Source organism: Podarcis pityusensis (genome assembly GCF_964106645.2).
Source record: "Podarcis pityusensis genome assembly, chromosome: 1".
Taxonomy (NCBI): domain Eukaryota; kingdom Metazoa; phylum Chordata; class Lepidosauria; order Squamata; family Lacertidae; genus Podarcis; species Podarcis pityusensis.
Window position 1 is genome coordinate 30,453,471 of NC_138028.1, and position 12,577 is coordinate 30,466,047.

The 12,577-nt window shown below is 44.2% G+C and overlaps 1 protein-coding gene across 4 annotated transcripts in view; it reads right to left on the reverse strand.

Moving 5' to 3' along the window:
- ESRRB (estrogen related receptor beta) overlaps nucleotides 1–12,577 on the reverse strand; it is a 153,975-nt gene that overhangs the window by 16,144 nt on the left and 125,254 nt on the right. For all 4 annotated transcript variants that reach the window (XM_080978654.1, XM_080978655.1, XM_080978653.1 and 1 more), the window contains one exon: nucleotides 31–141. In XM_080978654.1, coding sequence (XP_080834780.1) covers nucleotides 31–141 — 111 coding nt within the window. The remainder of the gene's footprint in view (nucleotides 1–30; nucleotides 142–12,577) is intronic.

Below are 12,577 nucleotides of genomic sequence, written 5' to 3' on the forward strand. Positions count from 1 at the left end.
CAGGCAACAGAGTGTGATAGCGGCACTTACATGGCTTTTTGGCTGGAGGAGGAATCTGTAAGCTCAAATAAGTGCTGCTCTCGGAATCCAATCTCCTTTTGTACTTTTGACGGCCTCCACGAACTCGATCCAGACGGACCCCTGTAGGCAAAAGAGGAAGGAAATCTTAAGGCCTTTTTTTTTTTTAGAGGAATCAGACATGTTTCCTTATTCTTAACAGGTATATTTGTCTGCACATGCACTCCTGTTGATTCCTATGCATGTGGGCTGCAGTTCTAACTATGCATCCTAGGGAGTAAGCCTCACTGAGCCCAATGGGATTTACTTCTGAGTAGACGTGTTTAGGATTGCACTGCCAATTAAGAGAAAAACTGATATAAGAGAAATTGACTGATGGAACAATCCCTCCTGGAAGTGGGGCAGATAGGATAGAACTTGAGGTGTCCATTCACCCAGTTCTGTCTGGCTGTGCCAGTGGCGGGGGGGGGGGGGATAACCATCCAATAACATCACGTATGCAAATCATGATGGATGCTTAATAAAGAGGATGTCTGCAGGGGCCCTTAGAATGAAACTTTTCATTTACTCAGTTTCTGCATTCACACCAGGAATGGGTGGATCTGTCAATTTTGGTTTGTCTCAGTTTTTCAGTTTCCCATTCTTAAGTTCAGTTTTCCGCATTTCCACATGGGTTTTTTTAAAAACACACAAAAAATCCTCATGAAAATTCATCAGCATTCTAACACAAGTTTCTCCCAATTCACATCTTTCTGTATGCAATTTTACCTAATATACACATTCCTACAAATCACTCCCCCCCAATATAATGTATTTTTGTATGCTATCTTCACTAAACAGGTGCATTTATAGACACCCTTTATCCTGCTATGTGCATCTTTATACAATTACTTGGCTGGGGAACGGTGTTGAAAATTCAGAGAAGTATGGATTTTGAAGGATGGCTGTGTTTCGGTTTGCGTATTGTTTCAGTAAGTACAAATTAGGTGGGTTTGCTTTAACAAAATCTAATTTCTTCCTCATCTGTAGCCACCAGCAATTGGCCTGATGTGAGTCTGTTGGCTGCGCCAACCTGGAAATGGCATGTGGGGGGAGGAGACGTTATTTTCCAGTGCAACCTGTGGGACTCCAGACGTAGCAGTTGCTCCACTACTCTTTAAATCCTGCTGCCACCCACCAGGAATTTGGATTGCTCTGTGAAATATCTTTCTTAAAATATACACAGATATCCCTTCTCCCCCACCCAGTTCATGAAAAAAGGGACAAAAACAAACAATGCACTTTTAAACATCAGAGCTTCTTCCCTTTTCACCCTCCTATTAGCATCTCAACCCAGTGATGTAGAAATGTTTCTATAGTGTTTGTTAAATAATATCCAAGCAAATAGAATGACAGGCAAGACCCGGTTCCCAGGAAACCAACCTGACTAGCATTGAATAGCCCAACACTATACAGGCAGCCTGTCCTCATTAGTACAGTGGTACCTCGGGTTAAGTACTTAATTCGTTCTGGAGGTCCATACTTAACCTGAAACTGTTCTTAACCTGAAGCACCACTTTAGCTAATGGGGCCTCCCACTGCTGCCATGCCACCGGAGCACAATTTCTGTTCTCATCCTGAAGCAAAGTTCTTAACCCGAAGCACTATTTCTGGGTTAGTGGAGTTTGTAACCTGAAGCGTATGTAACCTGAAGCGTATGTAACCCGAGGTACCACTGTACCTTTGGAATAACTGCACTCCCCAAGAATATTCTCCCAAATCATGCACTTAAGATCTCGGCCATGATCAAATGAGCTAATGGGTTACAGCAAAGTGTTGTTGTTGTTTATGCATATGAACACCACTTATCTGCAACTTTACCAGCACAATGAATTGGATGCTCATTTGCACACTCTAAACTGTTTTGAGGTGTGTGTGTGTGTTTGTGTTTACACTCTAGTGGTATATAAAATTTGGGAAACAAATAAATAAATTCATTCTAAAAACCTGTAGGGCTCTCACACCCTGGTCAGGGTCAAAGAAGTGTGCAGACATTCACTCTCCCTTTGCACCCACTGAACCTATGTTATTTATTCCCTAACATTTATATACCATTTGATTATAAAAGAAAACAACCTCCCAGTGGTTTACAAATATGTGGGAAGGGGTTAAAGTGGGACTGAGTCCAGTGGCCATGCCCACCACTGCCACGTGTTTGACATTGGTGTGAAAGGGGCCTTATGCATTTTGCACTAATATTGAACCTTCAGTGCTAGGGGCATGGCTAGCTGATGCTCTGGCATTGGGGGGCATGGCCTGTATGCGTGGCCCTGCTTCTCCCCATATCTTCACTGGATGAGTGAGGTGGGAATGCCTGTAGGGCAAGATGTACACTGGCGTACACTGGAACGCCAGTGAAACTAATTTCCACTGCAAGTCCCAAGTGTGTAGTAACAGGGCATTTAGATATAGCAAAAGGGAAAAAGTGGGGAACCAGTGGAGGGAGTTATGCTATTTTTACTGAGAAAAATCATGCACATATAAGCCTGTTGTCCTCGGTGCTTGGCTAGGAAGGTGGCTGCACAGGTTGCAAAGGTATTAGGCACCCTCAATCAGATTAGAGAAACACAAAAGGACTTAAGTGCATTAAAAGAGATAAGCAAGAGAGAGGGAGAGAGGGAGATGCAAGGAGATTTACCCTCCATCCCTCTTTTCCTTGCTGAGTAGATATGTCTATTCATCCAAGGACATTAGCTCGTTAATTTCAAAGGAGAGACTCTGTTCTCCTCCTGTCCCTCCATCCTGTTTGACACTCCTTCAGGCAAGCACTTTAAATAAGGTCACAGTTGTTGTTTCATCCAAACAGTCATCATCATGGCCAGCGTTAAAGAGACAGTGTGTGCAGGCTAAACCTTCCCGCTCAGCTGTTGCTGTCGCTATGCAGAGAAATCACTAGGTGCTCTAGCAGCAAACCTCACCATTTTTTATTATTGTTGTTGTTGTTGTTGAATTAAAACCCCACCCATCTGGCTGGGTTTCCCCAGCCACTCTGGGTGGATAATAGCACATAAAACTGTAAAACATTTATATACTGAACCTACAGTGTAAAAGACACTGACGTGAGATCCCTGCTCCAAAGAGCTTACAATCTCTGCAGAAACGAAAGGCAATGCAATCCAGAAGCTAGGAGGTAATATTTGGCAGGGTCCTGAGCTGTTTCATAAATTGCTCTCAGAATAGTGAAAAGGAGAAACTTCTTTTGCTAACACATCTGAGAAAGGAACAAGAGAGAAACATGGGCTGTGCTAATTTTCTAGAAACATTGATTTGGGGATGAATGAGGTGCTGCTTGGTAGCCTGGGGAGGTGGAAGGTGACTGGGGCCAAAGCTCTGTGGCCTGCCCTCACCACTGAATGCAGGGCAGCTGCTCCTCTCCCCCCTGCTGTGTCCAGTGTGGCAATTTCCGAGGAGAAATGCCCCCCTGAAAGGCAGGGAAAGGGTCAGCCAAGGCCATAAGCCTCCAAAGGTGGTGTGAAGCAGCTTGTTTTCCTTCGCTACCGGACACTGGAGTGGTGCCACTGAACTCCTCTCTCTAGGCTCCTCTGCCCTAGGATTTTTGGCGGGAACAGGCTGCGGTGTCATCCTCACCCCCAGCTAAAGGAACCCAAAAGAAGAAGAAGAAGAAGAAGAAGAAGAAGAAGAAGAAGAAGAAGAAGAAGAAGAAGGGGAGTTTGGATTTGATATCCCACTTAATCACTACTCTAAGGAGTCTCAAAGCGGCTAACAATCTCCTTTCCCTTCCTCCCCCACAACAAACACTCTGTGAGGTGAGTGAGGCTGAGAGACTTCAGAGAAGTGTGACTAGCCCAAGGTCACCCAGCAGCTGCATGTGGAGGAGCGGAGACGCGAACCTGGTTCACCAGATTACGAGTCCACCACTCTTAACCACTACACCACGCTGGCTCCCCACCACACAATTTTTAAAAAAAATAAATGTGGTGATTGTGGAGGAGAGGAGAAAGGAACTGAAAGTGGGGGGAGCTAAAGGTGAAAAAATATGTTTTAAAAAGGTCTAACTTGGTCAGACTGCAGGAGCCTGACCTATCGACTCACAAGCAGAGCAAGAGGTTCTATGCTTTGCCTGTTTAGTCCTGTAGGAGGCGCCATTCCAATGGGGGGCAATACCACCTAACCTCATGTAAACAGGATGATCAATAGGATGCACCATGCTATCCTGTATAGCTTGGGGGCCTGGGAAACACTGAATGAGGACACCTGCAACCTGCAAAAATGAGTGGGCGCAAATGGCTTAATTTTTCCAAGCCTCAGAGCCCTATCTGCCCTTCAGAACCCCTTTGCCCCAAGAAACATGCATTCAATGCATTTGCAAGAAAAATGCATTCAATGCTTCTATGAAAATGTAGGAGAGGCTGCATTCAATAGGCAGATGAAGAAAGCCTAGTTGGTGGGATTTGCATCCATAAAGAGGAAATGGTAGGGATGGGGGTGACGAAAACAAAACAAAAAAAATCAGTTCTGAGGCTTGAACAGAAATGGAAGTAGGATGGATATGCTGAGATTTGCAAGATCCATGAGGATATCAATCACAAATTAAGTTACAGTAATTATTCTGCATTTCACGCCGGCTACTTGAGTCTGAGGTTTGACAGCAGTGCAGTGACAGCACTAAATGAAAGTGCCCTATAGAAGGCAGACAAAGACAACGAGGGAAAACACAGCACATGTGAGTCATACCGTCCAAATCAGTCTAGTTAAAGTTCCTTAACAACACAGTCAGGTCACCTGCAGCTGCAGAAGGTCCGCTGCTGTCTGAGATGGGGAGTTGTGAGTAGAAGTTAAAAGGTCTGTAGTGTGGCTTGGTTGCTTCACTAGACTGAGAAGCAACCCCCTCATTGCACCACGAAGCAGTTCCAGTTTTGGCTTAGGACTGCTTATTTGGGGGAGTGGAGTTACCTAACATACCAAGTTGTCTTACCCTGTTCCAATTCGCTTACTTGCCAATTTAAAACAAAACAAAAACCCAACTACTCAATAGTCATTTCTGTGAAGCACTACATGGGCAAGCATTAAAAGAATACAGGCAGAGAATGAAATGCTAGACTTTCCTCTGGGAAAGAACAGCGTGTGTGACTCTGTGCCTGTGTTGTGTGACGCAATAGTGAGTATAGAGCTGAGGCAAAATTTCTCATAAGAGCTTTTCCAGAAAAAAACTTCTCAACATTTTCTTTTCTGGGCTCTTTCCCAAAGAGGGCCATATTGCTGAATATTCTCCACCATTTATGTGCTGGCTTACCATCTGCCTGCAACCGCGTGACTGAACAACACTAGGTTTGGGACGTTGTGCGGGATGCAAAATGGCTGCTGGACAGTCAGCAGTTTTGAACCGCTGGTGACATTTTTGTAGGGCAAATATGCCCCCCCCCCAATGTAAAGGTAAAGGGACCCCTGACCATTAGGTCCAGTCACGGACGACTCTGGGGTTGCACCGCTCATCTCGCTTTATTGGCCGAGGGAGCCTCCGGGTACAGCCTCCGGGTCATGTGGCCAGCGTGACTAAGCCGCTTCTGGTGAACCAGAGCAGCGCACGGAAATGCCATTTACCTTACCGCCGCAGCGGTACCTATTTATCTACTTGCACTTTGACGTGCTTTCGAACTGCTAGGTTGGCAGGAGCAGGGACCGAGCAACGGGAGCTCACCCCGTCGTGGGGATTCGAACCTCCGACCTTTGGATCAGCAAGCCCTAGGCTCTGTGGTTTAACCCACAGCACCACCCGCATCCTCCCCCCCCAATGTATCGTTACCCAAAGAATGGTTTTTGAAGGCAGGTGAACGTAATGTAGTGCAGCTTCCCAACCTGCTTGCTGACACTATGGGAAAAGCTGCTAAGAATTTTCCCTCTCCTTGTAGTGTTTTCACTTTTTGCTTTCTTCCTATTAATTCTCTCTTCTGGAAAAAAAGACTTTTGATGCACTTCGCCGGTGTGGGGGGAGAGTCATGGTGGCTTCAGATTCAACCTTACCTCCTGCCTTGAATAAACTGTCAGTTTTCTAATCATCCTGTTGGTGCCACTCATGTTCCAGAAGTCCTTCGAACAGAGCTGTGCCAGTACCAGCCCTCTGCAGTATGAGAGCCATTCTACTGATCTGTTTGCTCTCTCTGCCTTTCTCCAGCGCAAGCCTGCCAAGAGACATCTGTCCAACAAGTTTGAGATCAGATGTCCCCTCACTGACTTGATAACATCAGGCTTGGGAGGTTTTTTTCTTAATGGAAGGCAAATAATTCCAGCTTCGGAGCCCCCCTCCCCCCCCCTACATGCTGGATGTAGGCCCAGTCTGTCGGAAGTAAAAATAGCCGAGTGTGCAGAGGAGGTAGCACAAGCAATCAAGTTTAGTTTCTTTTTTCTTACCCGGAGACTAAAAATACCTCTAAAAGCTCCATGAAGCAAAGCCCTAGACAGTGGGAAATGCAGCCCATTTGCTGTCATATTGAATTTGCAGGCTATGCATCCTTTTCCGTTGAGTCCCTATGGCAGGGTAGGTCTCCTGACTTTCCATTCTGTGTTTGATCCTTGGGGTAACACATACCCGTACGTCTGTCTGCATTTCTGCATCACCCCAACTGTTCGCAACTTATTGCATCTTACTGCATTACTCATCCCTGTGCTTTTTACAAGGATGTGTGTGGCTGCTTTGAAGATAGGAAGCCGAGTCCTGTTACATAGCAATGCTTGTTACTATAAAACACCCTGCTCTGTTTTTAATCTCTTGGTGCACATGTGGGCATGGGGGTGTGTGTGCATGCCCACAGACATATACGCCCTCCCCCATAGACCTGAAAGTTTGCTGCTCACAATTTGCTACCTTACTCTTTCACACGGTATGGCCAACCCTGGTACATCCCCATTGCCAGGCTATTTCCTACTATTAAAATCCACACTGCTATGCAGAGCACTGTAAAAGCATTCACCAGAAGCAGCATTTTATTATCATAATAGCCAACAGAGAGAATGCACATGTGGGATATCAAATAAGTCCGAAGAATCATATCATTTCCAGGGTGCAAGACCACCTATTGTCTGGAAATGGCCTAACACAGGGAGTGGGAACCTCGGGCCTGAGGGCCAAACTAGGGCCTCCAGGCCTCCCCATTTGGCCCCACAAGGCTGTTTTTCAAAAACCATGCCCATTTGCCCCACACCTGATGTCTCAGAAAGCAGGATTGAACTCCCCATGCATCAGCTGATGAGTGAAGAGTTCAATCCTGCTTGGTCATTATCTCTCTCTACCCTCACGGGCTAACTTTGACACCTGGGTGGGACCACCCACATGCCAATCATTAGACATCATTATGACATCAGCTGATTGACAGGTGAGTGGTCTGCTGGGGGGGGGGATTCCCCATCCCTGCCCTAAAAAAACCAGATCGCTATAAGAGAGAGGATGCCGTGGAGCAAATCCTACATTAAGCATATGGGACTTTGGAAATGGTTTAATAGTGATCAAACTTGTTTTTAAAACTAGCACTGAATAGTATATTTCCATATCAGTTTTGCATGTTCATTCATAAATCCAATTAATCTGCAAATGTTTTGTTTCTCTGTGTATACATTTCTAAACATTTCATCCCAAAATATGCATTTTTAATTTATATTGATACATTTTTTTTAGTCAATGGGTATATAGCAAAATTAGGAGACGTGCAACCTTCTAATGATAATTAGATAACTGTGACCAACACTTCAGTCTGGGAGGTGATGAGGCCAGTTTGCATCAGAATTCACAGAATCTCTCCTGAAAACATATCAGCATTGTTACAAACACACACAAAAAACAAATTGTTTTTCAAAGCGCAATTGTCCTTCAGTGAGAGAACTTTCCTCCATGTGCTTTGTTCACCTGAAGTATGCAGAAAAGTGGTATTTCTGGCACGGGTAGAAGCAGAATACTCTATAAATACAAAGCCATTAAACCCCATGCAGCCGCAACCTGATCAGGGCCGCCTTTTAATTTCCTGACATGAGCTGGCCACTAACCCAATTACCCAGAATCCCCGGAGGAGTCCTCATCCTTCCCAGGAAGCACAAAGAGAAAGTGCAAGCATATTGCATGGATGTCAGCAGAGCTTTCACTGAAATCAAATATCTTTCAGAAAATGCACAGAATGGAAGGGGGGTTGGGGGAAGGGGGATCCCAGGGAACACTTGAGAAGCAGGGGGCACTTCTCGAACGGTTGTGCTCCACTGAAAGATACTTAAAGAGAAAGCAAGAGAGACAAAAATATAACCCGTTCAAATTAATTCTTTATTGTTTTAGCTAGCTGCTTGCATTACAGCAGTCAGTATAACAGAAGTGGGTTTAGAGTACTAGAGTGTGCTGTTTTCTGTTTAGCTGCAGTGTAAGAGAAAGAAATTACACATTTTTTCCCTGACACTGGTTCTCTCTGCCCCTAAGAACGATGTCAATCAACATTTGATGATCTCCTTCTACAATAGAAAGTGTCCTTTCATACTGCATCACGGTGTGGTACTCTGGTTTGACATCAACTGATAGGAAGTGCCTACAGAGGGTGGTGAATACAGCACAAGTTATTATGGGCTGTCCCGTGAATCTGCTGGATGAAATAGAGGAAGAACATTGCCTCAGGAGAGTGAGGAAAATTCTCAGGGATGATTCGCACTTTCTTGATCTCCTGCCCTCAGGCAGAAGATATAGAAGCATGATTAGTCACACCAACAGGGTAAAGAACAGCTTCTATCCATGGGCTGTTAGGCTGCTGAATGAAAAGATAACAACATGGCAACTGACTTTCGAGTTTGATGGGTGTGCGTCAGTAAACGAGGGGAATTAAGACTAAGAGAGCTGAGTGGGGGGTGCTCGTGTAATCTGTATACAAGTTGTACAAGTGACAATACAGTATTTCAATTTCAATTCAAGAACTATATGGCATGCAGATGTTGAGCAGCGGAAGCAGATCTTAGCACGGAGGTGTGGTCAATGGGGAAGCATCTCCAATGAAATTAAGCCTTTTGATGCAAGTGTTAAATCAGAGGGGCCCTGCAAGAGAATGTGTTACAGTGACAGACCCTCCAAGTGACCCTATTTTCCAGGGATAGTACCAGATTTACAGAAGCTGTCCCGGTTTCTGATTTGATCCTGGAATGTTCTGCTTTCCCTTAGGTCGGACGTCTGTATTTTCACTGGAAAAATGTCAGAGGGTATGCAGTGAGCTGTGGTCACAATCTGCTGGATGAAAGGAGGAAATTTCTTGGAGGCCGGAATGAAGGACCTCCTTTGCTGGAGGTATTTAAGCAGAGGCGGAATGGCCATCTATGAGGGATGCTGTAATTGCACCCTGCATGGTGCAGTGTTGGAACAGATGGCCGCTGAGGTCCCTTAAAACTCTAAAATTATATTGTTGGAGTAGGAGTGGAAGTCTATTGGAGGGTGGAATTCTGGGAAGGAGCAGCTGGGATTTGCTAGTTAAAGCAGTTAGCAGGTTTGGGATTAGAGTAGCAGGAAAATGGGGTTCTTAGTGTCATGGATGTTAGAGAAAAGTGGATTAGCTGTGATCATGGAAGTGGTTAATACATTATTTCTCTTAGTTCTGAATTATTTTTGTAAATTCTTGTTGCCTAAGCAGCTTGCCTTGTAATCTCGGGTTCATGATTGGATTGTTGTTGAGTTTTATCTTGTAGAAATATCAAGAGAGAGAAAGGAAATATATTCACTCTCAAATTAAGCTTAATACAGCTAACCTCTTCTCTTGGCCTTTTTAACCCTGTCCTCTTCTGCTAGCTTTTCCTCTTAGTTCGGTGTTTTCTAATCGGTTTCTGCTCACGTGGTTAGATTTTTGTTCCTCTCCATTTCCTATGCTTTATTCCTATCTCTGGGAGAGTAAAAAAACAGATTTTGAAAGGTGAAGAACCTGGTAACTTGTATTGTTAACACTGCTTGCTAACACAATGAGATAAACGTAATGGAAATATTATTCGAGTTTCTATGCAATTCAGGGTGGGGGGCAGGTTCACAGGAAAGGAACTCAAACATGACCTCAAGTCAAGTGTTTTGATGTGAAACGTAGCAGAAATATTGTTTAGGAAATTCTGAAATACAAATGAATCGGACTTCAGACAGGTCATTATTTAAGAGTAATGATCCAAGACGTTGTTTAAAATTAGAGATTATTGCTCATGATGAGTTTAAGGTGTACAGATATTAAAGCCAGTTCAAGGAAAATTTAAGGACACCTTAACCCCTTACATCATCCTGACTTTCTCTCTTCTGTTTTGATACATGTTCAGAAAGATGATTTGGATAAGACTTTTTAAAGAAAGGCTATACCGTACTCTTTGGAGTCTTTAGAAAGCTTTTGCTTATTACCACTATGTCACTACTGTTGTTTTGTACATTTAATAATTTATAGTTATTACAATTATTTATAGCTTGCCTTTTAGGATTTAAGTCATTATTTAAGCCATTTATAGACAGCTTTCTATCAACAGTTCTTGAAGCAGGATCCAAGTACATAAGTATACAATAAGCACAATCTCTACTACAATTAAAGAAAAAAAGAAAACCAAAGCAAACAGATACTGAGACTTTTAACAATAATTGTGTTGTCAATATCAAGACTTTTAATGATAATTGCATCAATATGAAATTATTAAATGTTTATGCATATACGTGTCCACCTAAACAGGAAAGAATAGTCAGGTTTTTAAAAAGCCTCTGGATCTACTTTCTCACAAGGCTATCAGCAACCTTAGCCTGAAAAAAACAAATGGGAAATTCCTTGAGAATTTTTTAATTTTTATTTTTTGCCATGCATTACTGTCACAGTGATTCCTCCTCTGCTGCCTCTTATTTCTTGTTTCCCAGAGGTCTTTGCATGCCTGCTCCCCTCCAGCCCTTCCCAAAGAAAGGCTTTTCCCTGGAGGGAAAATGACAACAGGATTCATTCTACTGATCGCACAGGCTAAACATAACCCGCCAATGTTTAGCTCTGTGTGTGTGCTAAGCTCTGCCCAGGCCTGCTAACCCAAACCACCCGAGCTGCCTAATGCAGGGTAAATGGACAAAACAGCATTTTTCTGCACCGACGCTTTGTAAGGTCACAATCGCAAGAGAATGACCTCAGTGCATGATCAGAAACATGCAATTTGATCTAAGAAAGCCTCATTCAAAGAATTCACATTTGAAATGCGACCTTGCTTACTGTCATTTTCAGTCTCTCGTCTCCTTGCCCGCCCCCCCAAATAGATAAAATACCGTTACTAGTCGAATTTGAAGAGCCAAACAACTCTATTGTGTTCCAACATGCAAGATTCCAACTTTCAGCACTCTTTGAAATATTTCCTACAGGGTGAGTTTCATATTTTAGAATTCTAAGAATATTATTATTATTATTCTGCCCATCAAAATATCTCAGGGCAGTTTGCAAGAAAAAAAGAGAGCTATATATTTATTAAAATAACATTACAAAGTCTTCCCTTGACTTTACCAGTTCAGACTGTAGGAGGAGTTACCTCTCTAGTTATACCTATGCAGCACATCAAAGAGAAAGGTACTAGGCTATACCTGTTCCTGATGTACTGGTTTTTTCCATATTCAAGGAGGGCACTGTTGCTGCTTTTAACATGGGGGGGGGGGGGGACATTCAAAAATATCAACCTCCACTTGGCAGTCTGAAATGCTGTCTACCAAATGATTTTGCTGGCTGTGTAGCTCAGTTTTAAGATTTTCCGTTCCTAGTCTAGACTGATACTATCACCATGTATCAGCTATATATGTATATAAAAAGGTAAAGGTGCCCCCTGGCCATTAGGTCCAGTTGCAGACAACTCTAGGGTTGTGCGCTCATCTCGCTCTATAGGCCGAGGGAGCAGGCGTTTGTCCCTGGACAGCTTCTGGGTCATGTGGCCAGCATGACTAAGCCGCTTCTGGCGAACCAGAGCAGCGCACGGAAACACCGTTTACCTTCCTGCCGGAGTGGTACCTATTTATCTACTTGCACTTTGATGTGCTTTCGAACTGCTAGGTTGGCAGGAGCAGGGACCGAGCAACGGGAGCTCACCCCGTCGCAGGGATTTGAACCGCCAACCTTCTGATCTGTAAGCCCTAGGCTCTGTGGTTTAGACCACAGCGCCACCCGCGTCCCTATATATGTATATGTTGTTGTTTAGTCGTTTAGTCGTGTCCGACTCTTCGTGACCCCATGGACCAGAGCACACCAGGCACTCCTGTCTTCCACTGCCTCCCGCAGTTTGGTCAAACGCATGCTGGTAGCTTCGAGAACACTGTCCAAGCATCTCGTCCTCTGTCGTCCCCTTCTCCTTGCGCCCTCCATCTTTCCCAGCGTCAGGGTCTTTTCCAGGGAGTCTTCTCTTCTCATGAGGTGGCCAAAGTATTGGAGCCTCAGCTTCACGATCTGTTCTTTGGCACTTCCCTTCTTTGGGATTGGGATGTAGACTGATCTTCTCCAATCCTCTGGCCACTGCTGAGTTTCTTTGTCCATGGAGTTTTCTTGGCAGGGATACTGGAGTGGCTTGCCGGTTCCTG